Source organism: Mus caroli, unplaced genomic scaffold (genome assembly GCF_978045245.1).
Source record: "Mus caroli unplaced genomic scaffold, Mus_caroli_1 scaffold_19, whole genome shotgun sequence".
Taxonomy (NCBI): domain Eukaryota; kingdom Metazoa; phylum Chordata; class Mammalia; order Rodentia; family Muridae; genus Mus; species Mus caroli.
Window position 1 is genome coordinate 56,156,017 of NW_028227274.1, and position 23,595 is coordinate 56,179,611.

General features: G+C 39.7%; 1 protein-coding gene across 1 annotated transcript in view; it reads right to left on the reverse strand.

Moving 5' to 3' along the window:
* Fbn2 (fibrillin 2) overlaps window positions 1-23,595 on the reverse strand; it is a 198,052-nt gene that overhangs the window by 126,051 nt on the left and 48,406 nt on the right. The window contains exons 6-7 of the mRNA XM_021150431.2: window positions 19,519-19,716; window positions 12,630-12,755 (exon numbers count right to left, since the gene is read on the reverse strand). Coding sequence (XP_021006090.1) covers window positions 12,630-12,755; window positions 19,519-19,716 — 324 coding nt within the window. The remainder of the gene's footprint in view (window positions 1-12,629; window positions 12,756-19,518; window positions 19,717-23,595) is intronic.

Consider the following 23,595-nt stretch of genomic DNA (forward strand, 5'->3'; position numbering starts at 1 on the left):
CATCCACTGGGACAGCTGAGATTCATATCTTGAAGTCAAGGAGAGACTGTTGCAGTTTTCTTCTGCTATTCTAGGTCACTCTTTTTACTCCTTTTCTTACCTAATTGCCCTGGCTACAGTCTCCACTACAACTGAACAGACATGGTGGCAGCAGACTCTGTTGTATTCCTGATGTTGGAGAAACATTCTTTTATTATTTAGGAAGATATGAGCTGTAGTTTTACACAGACGCACGTGATCAGGGTGGCGAAAGCCATTTCAAGAAATTGATAATGTGTACATTTTCTGAACAGGAAGTGGCACTAGGAAGTGGCACTAGGAAGTAACACTAGGAAGTGACACTAGGAAGTTCAGCTTCCATTGTTTTTCATGTTTTCCCTGCATCTTTTGTGAAGATAGTAATCTTTAATCTACTCTGACATTCTACGTGGATTCATTTAAAGATGCTGAGCCAATTCTTAGGACAGATTTTAACTGATACTGATAAATAGCTGCTCATCTGTGGACGAAGCTCTGCTACTGACAATGAACCATAGTCATTTTTACAGAGGACCTCATTTTCTTATGTCCAGATTTTAAACAAATGAAATTTCCCCCAAATCAACATTTTTGCCAATTGAATTCCTGCCCTGCTAAGAGAAATTCTACCAGGATTCTTACTTGATCTTTGTGAAGTCTTTGATATTTTTTTTCATGCCATTCTATATAAAATCAAGCTTTCTAAATTTATCTATTTAGGATGAAATGTTACTCATTACATTGTTACTATAATAATAAAAAATGAAAACATTAATTTCTCAAGATCAGCCAGCCAGCTAGCAGAAGATTATTTTCTCTTATATAAAATGTATTTATGAGTCATTTGAAAAATACAATCTCTAGAATCTTGTGAGTTTTCCCCCCATACAGTAAACACATACAGAAAGGAAGGAAAAGCAGGTAAACCTTTTCTAAATGATCATTGTTGAACCTTCAGCTCTAATTCATAGATATTAGCTTTAGTTATCAATACATCATCAATGTTTTGTAGAAAAGGTTGGAGGAGATGGGAGTTTAAACAAACACAGACTCTTTAGCTTCTTGACACTGATTTTCCTTAAAAGGCAAAATATTTCAAGCAATATGATTGGAATAAAAAAATAATTAAAATAATACTTTTAAAAATCCTTCTAATTCTTTAAACAATGAAGTATCGATTAGATGCATGCTGTTCATTTACAAATTCAGGAAGTTACTGCTGATTCAAAGCCTTTGATTTGTCACATACCAAGAACCAATTATGCATGGTCTGTAACTACCAGGAATTTTCAATTTGCTAAGAAGATGGATATAAAATGAAGCGTAAGATGCCTGCTCACCCTGAAATACAACACCATGTTATAGCAGAATTTCCTATTCAGCTCAGTTTTGACACTCAGAATGAATACCTGGAAGTCACAGTATCTGATAAAGGACCTTAAAGACTATTGCATAGCCTTTGCCTATAGAGGAAGAGGAAGTGAAATGTTTTCCAGGTAAGAAATAGTGAGATCCAAATGATGAAGGAAACCCATTGAGTGAGGAATGAGCTTTCCTGTGAGTTGAGGTCATTTATTTAGAAGATAAAGGGAAAAGGTAAAGAGAAAGACCTAGAACACTTTGCTGTCCCTGTTTCAGAGCAAAGATGGGGCAACTGGATCTTGGAAAGTGAGGTGGAGGCTCACCCAAGGTTCAGTGCTGATGAAGAAGACTACAGGTGCTAATAAGTAAGGCAGGACAGAGTTAATAATGCAGATGGGGCAGTAAAGGTCGCCAAGCTTCAGCCAATGAGATCAAGACTCAGGGAGAAAGCAATTGCTCATGTCAAGAATACCGTGAACGTGAGAAGGAAGGGCAAGAGGAAGGCACAGCCAGTTTCATTACTGAGCTAGAATTAACAAACCAGTAAAGCAAGACAGAACGGCTTTGAGGGGGAAACCAATGGTCTCTTCATTGACTCTAGTTACAGGGAAACAGTTAAACTTTGGAAAGTCAGTCAAGAGTCTAGGAGGATGAGGCCATCAGGATAGATACAATCATTAGGGTGGAAGTTATAACACAGAGAGGAGATCACAGTAGAAGCAAGAAGAAAAAAAGAGGTTCTGCCTAAGTCCTACACCAAAGGCTGTAAAGAGAGCTCAACAGCTCAGCCATAACCATTTCAAGTCCCCTGCTGCTACAGGAACCTTCTTCATCTTTCCAGCTTCCTTAATTGAAAATTGAAGCTTTTGCTCTGCTTCTGCCAGAGTCTGTGTTTTAAAGCATTACTGACAGGAGACAAGAGTTTGAGCACGAGACAGCATCTCTGACTTCACTTTTGACGACTGTTGAATGTTCAGCTCCTATGATGGTTGAGTCACATGCACTAATGAAAATGCTACCAGGTCCTGGAGAGAACTAACACAATGTCACAAAAGGAAAGACAACCATGAGCCGGGGGCAGCTTGAGAACAATCTCTCTACAGAAGGAAGTCTACAGGACACAGGGTGGTGAGAGGTGACTGAGAGACAGCCAGGAGAGTATTGTAGCCTTTTGGATGGCTTGAGTTGTGTGATATCAGCAGCTTGAATTAATGGCTAGTGGAGGCAGGAGTTCAAAGCTGCATAGAGAATGGGGTTACATGAGGAGTGAGAAAAACTTTATTTGGAAAATTTGGAAGACATCTAACCAAACACAATAGTGACAGAAAATGAGGATGTGGTGAAAATGTGAGGCTTTAAAAAGTTCACCCCGGATACTTCCCATTTTCTTGATGGAGGGACATAGAGGGCAGATGTCAGAAAACCCCAGTGTGCTTAGACATCACCTGAGCTAATAGTTACACATGCAGATCTTGATTTCCACTCTGCTTCCTTGCCTTGATTCCAAGCACACAACACTTAACAGAAAAATATCTGACGACCAAAGAGAAACGATATGGCTGGTTTCAGAATACAAGATAAACATTTCCCTTGACCAGAAATAGCATATCAAAGGGATGAGCTGAGCCCAAACCAAGGACTCTGGAAGCTAGCACTGGTGACCCAAAGAACAGTACTAGACCTGAGGACAAGATGGTGTGACAGTATGACAACTTGAATAGTGCCTGGCAGAAGGAGAACTCAGAGAGAATGGGCCAACAGAGATTCCCCAGGGGACCCTGAGAGGGGAGCACCAAGATAAGCAGGCCAACAGTAACTGAGGTGGAGGGAAAGCACACGCACAAGACTCGGCCAGAGTGATTTATCTAAGGAACTGTGTACCTGTGTCTGGCATGAGTATGTGAGGAACAAAGGAGCCTGGAAGGTAAGCAGAGAAGGGAGAAAGTAGAGAATGACTATCAACAATTCCAAAAGTCTATGTGAAAATCAGGAGAGTGATAGCAGCCATGGAAAAAATGGAAGGGAATGACATTCTTCCAGGATGGTGGCGAACACCAGGGGCTGTGTGGAAAGGGCCGTAGTCTATAGCTTCACATCAGTGTCCTATGTCACTGCAAGGCTATGATGCAGTATCTATCTATCTATCTATCTATCTATCTATCTATCTATCTATCTATCCATCCAATGTATCTATCATCTATCAACTATCTACCTATCACTATCTATTTATGGATCTACATATCTGTATCTCTATCATCTATCTACTAATAGATTAACCAGTCTCTATAAATCTGTGTCTATGTATCAGCAAAGAATCCCTATCTATCTATCTATCTATCTATCTATCTATCTATCTATCTATCTATCTATCTATCATCTATCTATCTAGTTTCTTGATCCCCCTGTTCTATTGCTGTCAGTCTAGGAAAGTACATTTGAAATGGTCTTTGTAAATTAGCTTACATGGATGCTAGTAGAATTTTTCACAGTTTTATGTTCACAATAATTTTCTCTTTAAAAGGCTACTATTGAGCAATAACATAAATGGTTCCCCACTGGCCTGAAGTCATTGCTGCATCTTCCTAGACACTAATTTGGAGTAACCTAGGCATGAAGTATTGGCAGCAAGGGACAATGCCACCATGATATTTTATACCATTGTGACAACATTCTGGAAACTATTTCCACTTCAAAATAAAGGCTACTGATAACATAGTCAAACAACATGAGCTTTAGTTTTTGATCTACATTCCAAAATGGGTCACCTGGAAAACACAGCCATTTACCAACAATGGTTAACTGCACAATCATTTTTTTTGGGGGGGGGAAGAGAATATTTTGTTACCCTTTGTTAATCCAAACTTAAGACACATCGGAAACAATACTACATTTAGAACATGGACTTCAGGATAAATTGAACCAATTATTATTTATTACTGTAAAATGCTGAAGATTCAACAGATCGAAAACTACTCATCTGTAAGACAGTGCCTCTAAGAGCAGGGAGTCCTATTAAATCTTCTGACATCTTTCTTGGTTTTTATTTCTACTCCCAGTTTTGGGGATCAAACTCCCGCTTAGCAAGCACTCAGCTCCACAACCATATTCCAGCAGACTCTTGGTCATTTTTTTTGTTTGTTTCAATCTCCCATTTTCACAAGTTCCTGAAAATCCCAACACAGAGATGATGAATGGAAAGTCTCCCTTTAAGGTTGGATAAAAACTTAAATTTCACCAACACGAAAGTCAGGAAATTCCAAAGTTAAATGTTCTATAGCCATTTGCACTTGGCAACGTTTCAGGAATTCAGCACTGTGCACTCCTGTTCTCATTAGCATGTGGGATGTAAAACATTGATATTTTAAAGAGCATTTTGGCAAAACGGTGTGAGAAATGTAAGGAAGCTGGGCTGACCTCAGCGCTCTAATGATACATCTAAGAGTAATTTATTTTTATCTTCTATATAAATGGTCTCAAGTGAAAATGAACTTAGTTCTACATTCCTCTGAGGCAGTATGATGTCAGGAGTGGTACTCTACCTCTGTGCTTTTCTTACTTTCTAGAAAGAAGAGGGGACTGACTGGAGTCTCTACACTCATTCACTAACATGCATACTATGCACAATTCCTATAAAGAACATTTCTTAATTGTATTTTCTTAGCTGTGTTCTATTTTAAAAAATCTTGTAACAGGTCAATTTTTAAAGTAGGGTACACAGCTGGGGGGATACACAGGCAAATCAGAACACATGCTCAGCATGACCAAGGCCGTGTTTTCAATCTTCAACACTCCAAAAAGCAGCTGTATATTTACTGTATGATATAAACACTATTTGTGTACATATAAAAGTGGATTGTGTGGAGGTGCTAGAGAAAGTACCCAAGGAGCTGAAGGAGTCTGCAACCCTATAGGTAGAACAACAATATGAACTAACCAGTACCCCCAAAGCTAGTGTCTCTAGCTGCATATGTAGCAGAAGATGGCCTAGTCTGCCATCATTGGGAAGGGAGGCCCCTTGGTCTTGCAAATTTTATATGTACTTTCTCTAGCTCCTCCTTTGGGGGCCCTGTGATCCATCTAATAGCTGACTGTGAGCATCCACTTATGTGTTTGCTAGGCCCCAGCGTAGTCTCATAAGAGACAGCTATATCAGGGTCCTTTCAGCAAAATCTTGCTAGTGTATACAATGGTGTCAGCATTTGGAGGCTGATTATGGGATGGATCCCTGGATATTTTCTTTATTAGATATGTCCTCTGGTTCATAGAATTTCTATATATATTTTGATATTTGATTTTTTATTAGAAATGTTCTTATTGTTTCATAGAATTTTTTTATATATTTTTTGAAATATTTGTCTTCATCTGTGTGTTTTTTTTTCTTTCTTTCATGTTTCTTTTTTTCCATCTTTTATTGGCATGGACTATATTTTTTTATAGAGTTGAATTTACTAATCTATTCCTCTATAGATTCAGGGTTGACAAAACACTGGAGTTTGTCTTCTTTTTTGTTGTTGTTGTTTTGTTTTTGTTGTTTTGAGACAGGGTTTCTCTGTATAGTCCTGGCTGCTCTGGAACTCACTCTGTAGACCAGGCTGGCCTCGAACTCAGAAATCCGCCTGCCTCTGCCTCCCGAGTGCTGGGATTAAAGGTGTGGCCACCACGCCCGGCAGGGAGTATTTCTTCTTTGGCTGAGTACTACACAAGAACACTTTCACGATGACTTTGGATATTATGTGTCTTCATTGATACAAATATTAAAGGTCACTCTTGGCATAAGGCAGTGATTCTCAAGCTATGAGGTGTGACCCTTTTGGGGGATTCAAAGTCCCTTTCACAGGGGTTGCCTAAGACCATCTGTAAACACAGACATTAATGTTATAATTCACAATAGTAGTAAATTTATAGTTATGAAGTAGCAGTGAAAATAATCTTATGGTCAAGGGTCACCACAACATGAGGAGCTGTATTAAAGGGTTGCAGCATTAGGAAGGTTGAGAACCACTGGTATAAGGTGTGATGGTCTAGTCCAATCCTTTTCAAATTTGATATGCACGTTTCTCAACACTATTCATTGTGTACCCAGTGACCTTCCTTATTATACATGCTTTGTTTTACTGGACTTGCTTTGTTGAATGTCTTTGGGCCAGGCTACTTGCATCCTTGGCCCCTGAAAATCAAGAAGAAAGAAATCAGGGCAACAGTCACCTGTTGGTCAGTGTGCTTTAGTGATGTGTGACTCCACCAGATCTCTCCTGTACCCCATTTCCTTCCTCCCTCTTCTACTTACTCTTTACATCTCATCAGAACATACGTCACCTTATGTGGTAACAAAGAAGTCAAAGATGTATAAAAACAAGAAAACATAAACAACTGTCCTTGAGGGCTTGAGGGCTCTCTGCCTTTGGGGAGAATCTTTCAGAGACACTTCCTGATTAGAAAAAAAAAATCTTTGGAATTTGTTTCACAGACCAGAAAGTGGCTACCACAAATGCTGTAGTAAATATTTTAGATTTCTGTCATACTTCTGTGTTCAGAAGAGCTAACTTCACTCTGCCTCCTCGTGTTGGGATGGAAGCCGTTGTCACCACATCCATTAATTCTCTACTTAAGTTTTCATCTTATTCTTCCATAGGAACAGTTGCACACATCCCTACCTTAGAACTACTGCTCTAGAGTACTGCTATTGCCTCCTTCCATGAACAAGGGAATTATTTCAGTTCTACCTGCTTACCCTGGACTCTTGCTTTCCGAGATCTCCTAAAGTCTACAGTCCTGGTGACTGGATTAATTCAGTGCAGTGGCACAGAATAAATCCCATTTTAATGAATCTTTAATGCGACAGAGAACCTACTATCTGAGTCTCCAAATGTGTGGTTCAGGGAGGCGGCAGAACACACTTCAGAAGGAAGTAAACACCTCAAAGAAGTAGGTCTTATGAACCAGTTTCCTAAGAAGCACACGGACACTGGCTGTGTGACATGCTTCAGATGCCCAGTCTGACTAAAGATCTGGGATGGTGACTCACCAGGAGCCAGAGAGCTCCAGGTTACAAATGTCTACCATCATCGATGACACGGGAAAACTTTTTGTGAACATGAAGGCTGAAGTGAAGAGTGAAGAATCAAGTTTCATGTTTTCTGTCTTTGTCAACGTCAGGGCAGAGAGATGGTGCCTTTTTCATTCATGAAGTTCCATATCCAGTGACTGGACTGTGAAACGACATCAGTTCTGACCCATAGCTATTCCAGAGTCCTGCCACAATACATAAACCTAGAAAGGGCTGAATGGCTTGGCTGAGTAAAATCCTCTACTGGGCTGTGCCTCGATGGCACCCAGCTGTCTGATTGACAGCCCTGACCGAGGACCAGCTGGATCTCAGTAATGTCCAGCTTTTCTCGTGTTACTGGAGAGTCCCTAGGACCCTCCTACAGAGGTTTTTTTTTTTTTTTTTCCAGCTGTGAAGTAGATTAGTTTTAGCCACTTTCCTGCTCCTTTGTGCTAATTTAGTACAACAACTTCTGTAAACTGGGTTATCTTATTTTCTCAGTAGCTCCAAAGGCTATAGTAAGTTCATGGTGAACATCAGGCATTATTATTGCTAGATATAGTCTGCTGGCAGACTCGGGCATGAGAAAAATAACAGAGGCACTTAAAACACAGTGAAATAGATGACAGAGGGATTAAGGATTATTTATTATGGGACCGAGAAATTGGTTTGGATATGGCGCTGCCCACTTCCCTCTTCAACAGAGAGAATATATCCGTTTCAACCTCAAAGTTCTAAACTTTCCGAAGGATTTAAAAGATGTTGGTTTTCATTATTTTTGCATTGTTGACCTCCAAGCTTTCGTTGTCCGCCATTGTGAACAACCGTCCTCCATGACTGAACAGTTCATATAAGGCGGGGCATTCATTATTTATTTTAAAGTTAATTTACTTTTGGGGATCTGAGTAAAAACAAATACTTGTAATCCTATTATGAATAATTTATCTCCTTGGGTTTATTAAAGCAGGATTGTAATAGCAGCAAAGACACTATGCCAACATGTATTGGGGGGTTTTCACAAGCATGAATAAATAAATACATTTGGTATCTTCAGATCCCAAATGACAAAATGTCATATAAATAGACTGGGGCCAAAGACTCTTCAGAATAGTTTAAAATAAGCATCTGACATGTAAAGCTACTGAAGGAAAAACTTCGATGTAGCTTTCCTGCCTACCCAACAACCAAAACAGAATACATGGCTTAGGTATGTTAAAGAAGGCATGGAGAGGGAGAGGAGGCAAGCAAGGACATCTGGTACCCACTTGTCTCTATTTATGGGCAGGGCGGGCAAACCGACAAAATGTGTTTGCAGAAAGAAAAAGCTGGGCAGCCCAATTGTGCAGCGTCATGTTGCACAGAGGTACTTAGTCCTCAGTGCCTCATCTTCATTTAAGCCACATGGATATTTATTTATATTAATGGATGTCTGAGTGGGTTAAGTGGCTGAACCAACCTCCTCTTTGGATGTAAAGGAATTGTTCCCCCCCCCCCCACACACACACACACTGAAGAACCATTTCCAATGGAATGAGGACATTAGATTTTTAGAAGCAAGCTGGCTCAGGATAAGACACTGTTGCAGTTGCCATCTTGAGGAATTTTATGGAACTGGGCCCCTAACCAAAGACAGGGGAGAGATGATCTTTACACACACGTGAACAATACAGATGTATACTACTTCCAGATTTGGGCTGAGATTTAGGACTTGAGCAGTAGTCTATATTGAGCCCAAGAGGGGAAAGGGATCCTTCAGCAGAACATACCAGACCAGCTACATAACACACACAGCCTCCCTGAAGGCACCAAGGCATGGGTTTCAAACCTTAAAGAGATGGGCTCTCCCCTCTGCTTGAGTTACAGCATAAGCTATTCATGCGTAATCGAATAGAACTTGGCAGATCAAGCCTTTTACAGTGGTGAAGGATGACGTTCTGGTAAGGGAACCGACATCTTTCAACTTCAAAGACAGCAAAGGTTCCCTAACCTCAGAACAATAGGTCAGCATAAAGGGACAATGACACAGGAGAGGAAAGCAACACACCACAATCAAAGATTTAGTTATTTATTATCTGTAAGTACACTATCGCTGTCTTCAGACACACACCAGAAGAGAGCATCAGATCCCATGACAGATGGTTGTGAGCCACCATGGGGTTGCTGGGATTTGAACTCAGGACCTTCGGAAGAGCGGTCAGTGCTCTTAACCACTGAGCCATCTGCCAGCCCCAGCACACCCCATTTAATGTCCCTCTTGGACTTACAGTGGCACCTTCAACAAAAATGAAATTATTATGTTTTAAATGGAGGTGGGCCTGGTGGTGCAGTCCAATGAATCCAGACTCTAAAAAAGGAGGCAGGAAGATTGCTACAAGTTTAAGGCTAGCCTGGGCTACATAGTGAATTGCAGGTAGCCAGGGCTATATGATGAAATCTAGTCTCTGCACGAACAAACAAACAAACAAACAAATAATTATGCACTTTGAAAGAGAAATGAGAGCTGGGCCAATGAAGAAAATAATCTGCTTAGATGAATTTCCTCTTTCCAAAGACAGCCTTATCCTGGTTTCACAGTTTACCTAGTTTTTGGACATGAACTCAGGTCAAACCGACCACAATTTTATAAACTTTGGACCCTGCTCACCAACATTTATTGGTAAGGAATCTGCCAAGTATATTAGAAATAAGGCTCAGGGGCTCAGGTCTGGAGGACAGTAGTGGAGAAGGAAGAATTTCTGTCCTTAGGAATCTTACTCAAGCATTTGAAAGCAATAGTCCCATCACACTTACCCAAATCATCAGCCTTGAGTTGCATTTTCCTAGTAAGAATAACATCTCCCCAGTGAGTCAGTTCTCTTAGTTTTGTGCAGACAGAAGAACTTTAAAAGCAAGAGGTTTCTTTTACATGAACAGAAGCATGGGACTTCAACATACAGTACAAACAGGAATGGCATGATTCAAAAAATAAACCAGCTAATATTCCACTTTACATTTTTTAACACTGAAAGTTAAATACCTACGTTTTGGTAGACAAGAGAAACTGCCATGGTTTCATTCTTATTTAGAACATCCATCAGATTATTAAACTAGATATGAGTTTGCTTCAAACCCTGACGTCGGGCATAGCCACAGCTCTGGTATTTCAAGGTATACTTTGATACAGATTAAATTAAATAATTTTATATAAGTACTGCTTGGTCTTTTGTATACAGGAACAGTATTACCCAAAGAAAATTGATAATAGCTACGTTTAAGACATCTAAATAAATAGGCTTTATAAACAAGTGAAGCTTTCACAGAGCCCTTAGATTTCGAGCCTTAATCAGCCCTTGTTCCAATTCCTCCATTCCCACAAATCACAAATACTAAATCATATAATTCTCTCTGGGCAATGTTTAAATGGAGCTGGCTGCCTGGGCAGGAAGGAAGCCAAGACATGACTGGATTCAGGGCTCCGGGTGGTGCCTATGTTATATCAATGGCTCCCCTTCCCAAAGAAGGAGGAGAGCAGAAATAAAGAGCGGCCCTGTCTCTCCCCGAGGTCTGCCTTGGCTCTGCATGCTCTTTTGATGAAATGTGATGGAGAAAAGACTTCTTCCATTTTCGACTAAGAAGAAACTCATTGTTTGATGTGTAATGGAAATGTCACAACCACTAGAATCAGTCAGTGGCTGTGCCTTCTCACCTACAGTCAAAGGCTGGCTTTTCTTCCCTCATGCTTGGATCGAGCTTGCCGTTTATTCCAGAAGTTAAAAGTAGAGAGCAGTGGGGGGGGCGGGGGGGGGGGAGGCGAAAGTATCAACTCTTCCAAAAACCTAGGAGGACTTTGGAATAGTAGCACCTTTTCTGCAGACCACTGAATGCTTGATTCACTTTCTGTGCTAATTCAGAACTCACTTTCCTTCACTGTGCATGCATTTTTCTGAACCTTTTCATTGCAAGTAGGTTGATAATTAACATTGTATTGAAGTAGCACAAACCACTTGGATATTATTAAAAAAAAACAGTGTCAGAGAAAACTTATTTGTTCCTTAAAATAATCAACTACGTCCTTCTCACCTTCATGTTGTAAGGAACATGAAATTATCTGGGAATGGTATTAAATGCATCAGACTGTAAAGATGAGTTCAGACTGACTGTACATAAGTAGAAGAACACAGGAAATAGAGGCTGGTGTTATCCAACAACTCATGGGATTGTGGTTGCTTGTGGTGAAACCTTGTTAGTGTGAGCCACGATGCCCACACACTAGTTCCTACTTTCTAATGGTACTTAGACTCCAATTGACTTTGTGCAGTTAAATACTAGATTTCTCACTTTCCCATTTTCCTGTCTACATAGATAGGCATCCTGCTTTATAATTGATCAGCATACACTAACAAAATACTGCCTTTTATAAAAGAATAAGAAAAATCTTAACTAGAGTAAATGAGGCTGCTCTTCCACAACCAACTAGAATAATCCATATGGCACTGTCTTTAGAAACTACCTTTGGGCTAGCTGGTGGCTCAGTGGATAAAAGGCCTGTTGTAGAAGCATGAGGGCCTACGTTCACATCTTCAAAATCTGTCTAAAGGCGAATGTGGTAGCATTTCTGTAACCCCTTGCAGAGGGAAGGCAGAGATAGGAAGTTCCAAGAGAGTTGTCTCAAATAAGAGAGATGAGGGCAGACACCTGAAGCTACCTTACCCAGACATACCATGGCATGCATACATATACATATACGCATACGCATACACATATACACACACATATATGTGGCATTCTAAATATACATGATCTTTGAAGCTACATTCATTTAGAAATTTCTTAAGTTTCATAATGATACAGACTTTGTTCATGGATAAGTTAGAACAAAAATTTACTCTTCTTCAAACAAGTTCACAGATGAAATGAAAATCTACATTATGAAAGAAATTATCAGAGGTTAAACGACTCTCCCTGCCTTGTAGCTATTGAGACCAATCAGATGCAGCCTGCCTTTGTGTAGGTCAAATCCTTTAAGGCTATAACACATGGTCCTAACACCAAATGTTATGGGTTACACCTTCATTTTCATATTAAGATAAGAAATCTTGATTATGGTCATTAGTTTTAACCATTCCAGATGCATCTTTTTTTAAAATTCAAAATCAGCACCAGGTTTATGCCCCCGCACCAGGCTAGCACCCCTGCGCCAGGCTTGCACCCCACATACTCTCACCTTCACATTTCTGTGTGGTTTCACTCTGCTTGTGACCAGCAGGGCATCTGCACTCAAAAGAGCCCACTGTGTTGATACAGTTTCCCCCCTGGCACAGTCCTGGAATCGCCTGGCATTCGTCAACATCTGCAAAGAGAGGACATTTTAAACATAATCAAAACTGATTTCCAGACTCCATCCCCTGGTTTCTTTTATGTACAAGGGAAAATGTTGACCTCAAGACAACAACAGGGCGAGGAAAGCGGGCCCTCCCTGCATGCTTCTTCTCAGCTTAACCGTGATGTTCTCTTCCGGAGAAAGATGCCTGATGGAGACCCTGCTGTGCTGTGCTGTGCTGTGCTGTGCTGTGCTGTGCTGTGCTGTGCTGTGCTGTGCTGTGCTGTGCTGTGCTGGGCTGGGCTGGGCTGGGCTGGGCTGTGCTGTGCTGTGCTGTGCTGTGCTGTGCTGTGCTGTGCTGTGCTGTGCTGTGCTGTGCTGTGCTGTGTTGTGTTACAGAATGTGTTACAATCAGCTGCTTTGCTTTGTTACAGAATGCTTCCTGCTGTGTGCTCCTACCCTGTGCTCTCCTGGTTCTGACACTGAGTTCATCCCTATCTTGTCAGCCATAAAGAGAATGTCCCCAAAATGTCCCCAGTGGGCTTCCTTGTGGATCTCACTGACTATGGGCCTTGGGGAGTCAAAGCCACTCAATCTCTCTACCACAGACCCAGGGCAGAAGTCTTGGACAGGGCGTACACACAACTGCTATGCATAAAGGGCACCCTGTGTTCTTCCGAATGCCCGCAGCAATCCCAACCCACCTCCATAACTCATGAACGCTCCGTCTTCCCTCTTTCTTGATACAACTTTCCCACTTTTTGCTACTTACTACTACCTAATCTCTTAACTTTCCTTGATCTAACCGTTGTAAATATATAGTACTTTGGCTCTTGTTACTTCAGTTACTTATTACTAAGTTTATTAGGGTTTTTATTTTCTTGTTTGAAAGTTATGGATTTAAATCCCTTAAACAGTATTGTACTGGGGTTAGTGACCTCCCATTTATAGCCTCAGTTTTAGATGGCCATGGCCTTCTTAATCTTATACTATGTATTAATTTCACCCATTTAGTAACAAGTGTTGAATCTTTCATGTTGTCATAGTGACATTAATGAAGTAATAATAAAAGTTACCAACAGATAAAATGTGAGTCTCTAAGAAAAGCCAAACGAATTTCTTCAGGGAAAAGTTAGATGGATGTGTAAACCTTTCCTCAAAATAAAAGGCACTAGAAATAGTGTGTTAAGGAATACAAAGTTTGTTTCTTTTATTTTTGTAAGCTTAAAAGATAATTGTTGACTGCAAACAAAAATAGTAAATAAGGCTAACGTATTTTGTAGGTTGTAATGCATAAAGAAACAAAAAGTAATATAATAAAAAGTGAACACTACAAATTAAAAGAGAAGAATAGGGATATAAAGTCACCACACTATAAAAATGGATTGCTCATATTTGAAAATGATTTAACTGTGATCAGTTAAATATGTGTGGGTAACACTATAAAATGAACAAAAACCCAGATCACAATCCACCGGAAATAAAAGCCAATATGAACATAGTCAACCCAGTAGAAGCAGGAAAAGGAGATATGAAAAGTGAGCAAGACAAAGAGAAAACGGTGAAATGCACATTTCCTCATGATAATGTTCACAGCTACATGAATTTAAATAATGTAACAGTCAAATTCAAAAGGCTGAGATTGTAATGTTTTATGTTGAAACACCAAGTCCCAACTTTATGCAGTTCACAAGAAAGTCACTTGGACAACTTAAAAAGGAAGAACCCAAAGGTAATTCAAACAATTTTTGGTCACAAGAAGTCTGCTGTGGCAAAAGTAAGTAAGGGTTTGCCATGAGAAAACAAATAAACAAACAAACAACACCAAAGATTAAAAACTGACATTTTCTAATGACCAAGGATTCAGTTCACCTAGAAGAAACAAAAATGCTAACTCTGTATGTGTCCCATGAGACAGTAAACACCCAGAGCAAATGGAACTTGATCATACAGAATTAGAAATGAAGGCAATTAACGCACAATTGGAATGGAAACTTCCACATGTGTCTCTTCGTGATTAATAAAGCAAATAGACGGGAAATCCCACAGGACACACAGGACTTGGTTTTCTTTCAAGCACCTCACCTGTCTGTACCCATCACATACTTCAGCTGAAGAGACTTTTTTCTGCAAATGCACACAGACCACCCACACTAGTGAATTACATACAGCTAGATTAAGTCTAAAGGCTTATTACATGGAATTACATATATGAAGGAGAGATTGCATTCACAGCTCTGGTTGTTAGAACGCTTGGCATGTAAAAGATTGTGGGTTTCGCCCCCAGATTCACAGGTAGGTGTGTGTGTGTGTGTGTGTGTGTGTGTGTGTGTGTGTGTGTGTGTGTGCATGCACATGCAAGCTAGGTAAGCACAAAAGTTAATCTAAAAGCAGATATGGAAAAGATCTAGAACAAAGCTCAGATATTAGAATTTAACAATATATTCTGTAATGATGCATGGATCAAACCAGAAATTAAAACTTGAACACATATTTAATTAAATAATGAACATATACCCATTAAAGCTTGTGAGCTACAGCTTAACTGGTACCTAGAAGTACACACAGAGCACTAAGTGTTTATATTGCAGAGAGTAAATTCTATGCCTAATCATCTAAGTTTCCATATTCACAAATTTTAAAAGCACTCAACAAATGGAAGCTGAATAGAAGTCAGAGAATATAATAAAACACAAGACCAAAAACAAGCAAGCAAAACCAACCAACCAACCAACCAAAAAACAACAGGTAATTACTCTGAAATCTGGCCTTCTGGAAATATGAGTAAAACTCATTATCTCATCAATATTAATCTCAGATATAAGAAAAACTACGTAACATAAGTACCAAAAATAAACATATCACCAAATAGTATAAAAGATGAAAAAAGTTGTAAAACGTGAACAATAGAAATTCAATAATTAAGATGAAATATGCAAGTCTGTTGAAAGTTACAAATGCCTAGGCTCACTCAAAAATAAACAGATATTAAGAATACAGTGCAGAGCTGGGGAGATGGCCCTGTGGTTAAGAGAATTGGCTGTTCTTGCACGTAGAGTATGGTGCAGATAGAGCACTTGAATACAAAGAAAAGAGAAGAGAAAAGAGGAGGGGAGGGGAGGGGAGGGAAGGGAAGAGGAAGAAAGAAAGAGAGAGGAAGGGAGGAAAGACTGAAGTACATAAGTTAAAATAATTTCATTCAGTTTGATATATTTACACAAGAACACCTCATGCCTCAGTATATGCATCATTGAAGCTTATTAAAGATTTAAACAGAACAATGACAGAAATTTCATTCCAATTCTTACAGCACAAAGATGGACACTGTTCTGTTGATGTCACTAAGAAAACATAATCCTGATATCAAAGCCAGACCAAAGGAAATATATGAATGAAAAGAACAGAATTAGATAATCTCTCTCTGAAATAAACACACAAATCTTTCATGAGTCAAACTTAGTAATATACAACAAAACTAATGCACCAGGACCACGGTATGTTTATCCTGGGTAGTTAAAGGTTTTCCTAAAAGTAGATTAAAATATTAATTAGTATAGTTCATCATATTAACAAATTAAAGAAGAAAAGGAAACATCACCCTATAGGTGTAGAAAAGCAAATAACAGAATTAATTGGAATTTATGATCCTAAAAGGCTCATTAAGTCAGGAATGTAATATAACATCTTTAAGTGAGACTAAAGAAGTGAGAACTTGTTTCAAAATACAAAAATAATTACTCGCTCATAGAATGATACATGGTATCTCTTAGACCCGTGAGGCTGGCAGTTAAATCGAAAGAAGGAACTCTAAAGAAGAGAAATAGAAACAATGTATTTAGAAGTCTACACCAGCACTGACTACAAAAACAAGTCAGGGGAGCCCTTACTTCCCAACTACGCCTTCAAACCCTCAGACAAGCTCTTCAAACGCTCTTCTATGAAGCTGATCGTTATTTCTAACTTTATAACAATTTCAATCATTCTATACGAAGTGACAGTACTACATTATGTGTGTATGTGGGGGGCAGAGGGGAGGGGGAGGTATGTCAGTGTGCTATTCTTTCAATGTCTCACTTTCCCCAAACTAATTTGGTATAAGTATTCAGGAAGCAACATAGGAACTTAAGGAGAAAATGAAATCATAGGAAGATGTAGCCTATGAGCATTCTACACTGAGGATGAACACGTGTCTGAGAACTTCCTGAGCACCAGGACCTTGAAATGAAGCAAACCTTTGCATCTTGCCTCTCCAGACATTTGAATCATGCGGCAAATTCCATTTTGCTCCCATTGCTGAGCTAATCCATCAGGGGTTTGAGAGAAATGAAGTACCAGCATTTGTCTCTGCTCCAGAAGCAAAAGCAAGCAGCTAAGCCTTGGGAGACATCACTAACTCTTGACTACAGAAAGTGAGCAGAGATGGCACATTTCCTTATCAGTTGTGCACTGAAATACAAGGTCTCTGACAGAAAGAACATTGAAGGAAAAAAATGTGCACACACAGATGAAGAGATTCAACGGTTTGGCTGGTTGACTTATTAAACTGAATGATTTCTTTCCCTCAAATGTTAAGTTTTGAAATATTTAACTCCTGTAGTCATTTCCTAGCCTAAAGGGTGTTTGCTGCACTTCCCGTGTGTGCACGCACACTAGGTAGACACTGTCTGAGAGGCCCAAAGCACACTAGTGGATGCAAAGATCACTGCCCCCATAAAGATTATATTCAACAGGCAGGGAACGCAGCCAGTGAAGAAAAGAAGGGTATTAGAAGTTGGAAAGTGATGTAGAATAATGAAAAGGAATTATAAAATCTATGTAATGGATTATGATTATTTTCAATAGTTATCTCTGTCTATAGTGTCCTATGTCTACTAATTTTGGATGTCTCTAGAGAAGAATGAACACAATCTAGAATGTATCATCCGTTGTACATTTACCTAAAGAAGAAGTAGGTTAATTCCCCAGACTGATGAATATTCATAAGAAAAATAAATGAGTTTACTATCCATAGTAATGAATATAATAGATATTAATATTATTGTTACATTATATTATGTTTTATTTATAAATATATCATATAATTATAAATATATACATGTAATAATAATATTTACTATTATTATTATTATTATATAAGCATTTAACACAGCCCTCATCCTTGAGGTCTAATCTGTAATTTTTACTAAAATACCACAATAGGTCCACAACTGACATGGCCTTCTTTCTTGCTACATAATCATTTTCTGATCTGTGGACTTGTACTGTCATCGCCTCAAGGACCCTGAAGCTCTCTTTTGAAAATTATTATGATTAATCTGTGATTAACACCAGCTTAATTTTTAGCTGCCTTAGATGATCGGATAGAGTTGTTTTCAAGGTTTGGGCGATCAGCATCCACATGGGATGTCATGCTGATGAAGTACAATTCTAATCACAAAGTTCACTATGCTTCTCATACTTGCACACAGAACTTCAAGGTGATTTTTATTCAGCATTTTAATGAATCTGTGCATTTTTAAAAAGACTTATGTTTTTCTTTATTTGTATGTGTATGCTTCTGTGTGTCTTCCAAATGGGTGCAGGTACCTTAGGGTTGCCTGCAACTCAGGTTACAAGCAATAGGAGCCTCCTAATGTAGGTTCATGGAACCGAACTTAGTTCCTCTGCAAGAGCAACAATATCCTTAACTGCTGAGCCATTTCTACAGCCCTGATTATCGTGCATTTTGATAAAAAGTCTTATTACATGAGGTCACAGTGGAATTTTTCCATTCATAGCATGGTGTCAGCACTCAAAATGTTCTTGGTTTGGGGAATATTTGAAATTTTGATTTTTCAGCTCAGGGTATTATCCCTGTATCCTTTAATAGCACTACAAAAGTAGCAAAAATCTTTTGATGCTTCTGTCATGGATCATTTACCAAACTGTGTAGACTACCCATGGTTGATTATTCAATGAGCTAGGGCTGCATGCACATCCCCAGCTGTAATTTTGACATAGGGGGACAATGGTCTGCTTACCACACCATGACATCTACTCAGTGGGCTAGTGTCATGTTTACTTCTGACACTACTTGGTGAATTCTGTCTGAAAACAATCTTAACCTTGCACACGATTTACTTCTAACTACACGAGATACCATTTCTATTAATAATACAAAAGACATTTCAACTCCCATTCAACAACTTACTAGAAAGAGTATCCCCAAGCTCAAAAGATGGATTTAGTATAGATGACATCACAAAAGTAGCCAACGAATGGCAAGGGCTCTGTGGACTAAAACCTAGCAGAACTAACTAATAAGAAGAGGACAATTCTAGGTCACTTGAGTTGGACACGGTGGCTGTAGGAGCCCCATGTCTCAGATCTGCCTTTGATATAAGTACCAGAGCCACTTATGAGGTTGGGGAGTTGCAGAAGATGATCTGGAAGAGAAAGACATGATGGAGGATGAGAAGAGAGAAGAAATCAGTCTCTCCTGAAGAACTGTGTGTGTGCACACTTAAGCCATCTGGATGCAGACAGGGGCAGCTCGTCTCTCAGTGCATTCCACATTTTAAGTAGTAGTTTTAAGAGTTCCTCCTTCTCTTCCTCCTCCTCCTCTTCCTCTCCATTAATGCTAAGAGTTGAAACTTTTCATTGGAAACTAAAATGTAAACTATAAATACAAACCATCCCTCATCAGTCCTCTGAGCAGGATCTGCTGCTGCGATGGGTACTGGGTTCATGGTTCCTACACGTTTTCTGATTCCCATCAAAGTGGTGACACTTGTAGCAAACACAGTTGACTCACCTTGACATGCTCCAGTGCGGATGTTAGGGATGAAGCCCCGTCGACAGGGCTGAGGCTGGGCTGGACACATCTCACAAGGATGGCCCCAGGCTCGTCCGATGGTGGCACAACACAGTGTCTTTGTGCAGACGATGCCTGTCAGCTGCCCCTGGCACATCTGATTATTGACTTGAGTGAAACACGGGCCTGTCCTGTAATCTGGAATGAGAACGGAGGGGGAAAGATGGCTTTTATGATCATGCTCCAATCTTAGATCCTCTTAGACCCCATATGCAAAAACCTGAAACTCTTATTTCTGAGTAAATCATCTAAGGACAGAAGAGCAGTTGAGTTTCATTTAGCAACTTTATAAGTTTCCAATCATGAGACATGTATTAAGAGACCACAGTGGATTATGCACTGGGCACTGCAAATGGATGCACAGATATGCTGTCTTGGCTTGGATCATTTTAAAGAATCGGGATTGGTAGCCAGTATTGTAAAAACGGGACATTTCACAAGAAATGTGTATTTCGAACTTTCCTTGAAAAATTGAAGGTTCTAGCTATGCTAAACCCAACATGCCACATGGAAATGATGAGATGAACAAGTTTTCCTGCCAAGGATCCCCCCCACCTTAATCCCCTACCTACTTAGCTCAGAAGTATTTTCTTTTCAGGCCAAGTGATCAGGAGTTTAGAAAGCTAAAGTGACATGATGAAGATGTCTTTTGTATACCAAATATAAATTGCAGCAATCCAAACAGTGCATAAATAGTTAAGTATAACAAGTGGACACCCATCTTTGCACCAGGCTGCACTCGTATTGTTAGCTCACTTAGGAAGAAAGACATGCTAAGAAAGACCTGCAATCGTGGATTCTTTACCGGCAAGTGGACATTATATCCTCTTTGCTCTCTATCAAATGACCATTGTCTTGCTCTGCTATAGTTGATGAGCAAAGACTGAATAAATGACAACTGCGTGATGTGCAGCACTCCTATGACCTTCCTATAAGGCCCCAACACATATGAGGACTTTCCATGTCATCCCTACACATCAAAGTGTAAGGTCCAAGACCAAGCTATCTTGGTGTGACTTCATAGCCCACCCTTAAGACTCCCTGATCCAGACTCAGTGTATTTAATGATATGTTCAAGAACTCCACATGCACTTCAAAGCTTGAGGGCTGAATCAGACTACAGGCGACTCAAAGGCTGGCTCTGGGTATTTCTAGCCTATTTTCTTCATGTTGTCAATTTACTTCGATAAACACTCTAGGCATCCAGTAAACATTCTTGTAGACAGAACTGAATCACCAGCAAGACAGCCTTTGAGTGTTACTGATGCTGATTCATAAGATGTGAGGAACAGGGGGAAAGTCCGTCTCCTAGTGTCAGACTAATGTAATGACTCCCATTGGCCTTGAACATGGAAGAGGGACACATACAAAAGAGTTCTCTTTCCAGGAAGACTGTATCTCATCGTTGACTAACCCTTGGGGAATACAAGATGTCTCGGGACTTCATTGCAAAGATGAGTGGTGTGGTTTTTATGAGAAAACTTCTACTGTGAAAATCAAACTCCGACAAAATAACATTCAGAACGACACGTATAACATTATCTAGCATATAAAGGCTGAAAATGATCAAACGAAGCTTAAAACCACATGCAGAAGTGTTTAGTGAGAAATGCAGCTTCTTTGCAAATAAGAAATGGATATTTTGAAAGTTCAGTACACTTTGAGAGCTAACACGAAGATAATTAAAGTCAACATAATGAAACAAAATCTCGAGCAGGTATTTTGGCACAAGCTGGATTAAGGTTTTTATACGCTTGCAGATTAACTTCCACAAAAATAGCTCATTTTAATCCTTCATGAGAACAGCAGATGGACTGGCTGCAAAGTACATTCTTGAAGAAAATCCTTTTGTGTATATGGGAAGATATACCGGCCTTATGAATAAGCATTTGCCAGGTCATAACTTTTTAAAGCCTTCATAAAACCCATATTTTGCCATTTTAAATATTGGATTTGTGGTTTTCAATTATATCACGTTCTGGACATGTAGCAAAACTCCATTTCTTACCAAACAGCAGTGAAATTATGACTTCTCGAGATGCATGGATAAATATGTATCTCCAAATTCTTTAGGGTTTTCAGATTCCCAGGAAAGAGGCCTGTGGTGCTTTCCTCTAACCCACCCTCAAGCAAACCAATGGGCCAGGAGACTCATCCCTCTATCTAAGCACAGCACCTTCTCAAAATGTAAGCATCTTAACATATTGTTAGTGGATACAAGTAGCACTGTGTCCTTTGCAATCAGCCTTCCTAGTGGAATGTAAAAACGCAGGCAACCTTAGGCTCCCTTCGCAACAATAAGTTTCCTCCTTCTCCCTCCCCCCACCCCTGCTACTATGTATACTTTCCTCTGCCAGCAGGCTTTCAGCTTGGAGTAGCAGGCTGAACCATCTGCCTGGCTCTTTATCTCATGCTTTTGCACATTTGGGCAATTAGCAAACTCATAAAATAATTGTCAGACCCTTGCATTTCTTTCCTCTCCAAACAACTTAATTAAGGTATAGATTACATGTCATAATTCTATCTGTCTGAAATACACAATTAGATGACTTATGCTACATTAATTGAAATGAGGAACTATTTACCACAGTGCAGTTCTGGAACATGATTACTACTTCCCCAAGACTCGTTATGACTATTATCAGCCAAATCCTAGACAACTGCTCTCTGAGCACCGTGTCACTAATAATTTGCATCTTCAGGACAATTCATATGAATAAATGACATCATAGGCTTGAACCTGTATATGGGAGTTATCCTCAGAAGAGTGAGGTTTGAAAACACTCTAGAACATGATGGAGGGGGGCTAGGATGCTGAAATGCAAGCTTGTATCATGAGAGAAGACATGCAGATGAGATGAGGGAGGGGATTAATCAAAACACATTGGCTGTGAGAGAGAGAGAGAGAGAGCCATAAACATACCTAGTATCTCATAACCACATTTTAAAATTTACATATATATTTTAAAAAGAGACTTTAACAGGAGCTACCTGATACAGCCAGAAAAAGCTGTTTGCAGAAGCTATGAGTTATTAAAGCCCCAGTGATACAGGTCTGGTACCTCTGAATTGGGAGTCAGGGAGGCACCCTCAGGTCTCCAAAACAATACAAGTTCTTGCCATTCTTTTTGCTTGCCTACCAGAGGTAGATGAGAAGAGCCTACTACTAAAGACACTATCCATCTTGGATGTGTGATATGCAGAAAACAACTAGGACTGAGCTGGAAATGTCCTCCCTTCCTGCTAGCTTTCATCGTGCCAGAAGATGCTATGCAGGCTGCTGAGGGAGAAGAGGGATCAATGGTCTAACTTATCTGTGAATAGTACGACCCTACAAGAACCACTTATGTAAGTAAGGTGTGTCCTAGGGGAACTCTGGGCATGGGGGGAACCATCTGCTTTCTCCTTGGATTGGAGACTGCTCCACAAAAGAAAACACAAACCTTGCAATAGAAACTTTGATCTAGAACACCCCATAGCAAGGGGGATCATAGGCCCTAAGGGAGAACTGAATACTGCTATTTATCTAGATTGATATAGCATCAGACTGCCCTGCGTCCCCATGCCCACTCTTGGGTTTACTCAGACAAGACTCTCTGGATAGTGAACAGTGACGAACAGAGAGATTCATTGTTGCACAAGATCCTGAGTATAAGTGGTAGGTGAACTCCATGTGTTTTTAAGTTTTTATGTTTGTACATTAATATGTATAGCTTTGAGTCTATCAGCTTGTAAGTCCTGAGTGCTAGGTGGGCTTTTAAGGTAAACAGCTGAGTCACTTACGGAGGGCATCAGACATGTATATGTGACAAACCTGTAATATGACAAGCAGCCGATAGAGTAGTGTAGTGTTCCAGCTATAGTATAAGAAAAAACCGAAGATTACTTGAAGTTCTCTTAAAATGGCTACTAAAACATGTTTGTTAATATTTCAACACTCAATATTTATCATTCAGTATACTCATGCTCCAGCTAGCAGCATTTGCAATGATCAAGTGGTAGGGCCCACCCAGTGAC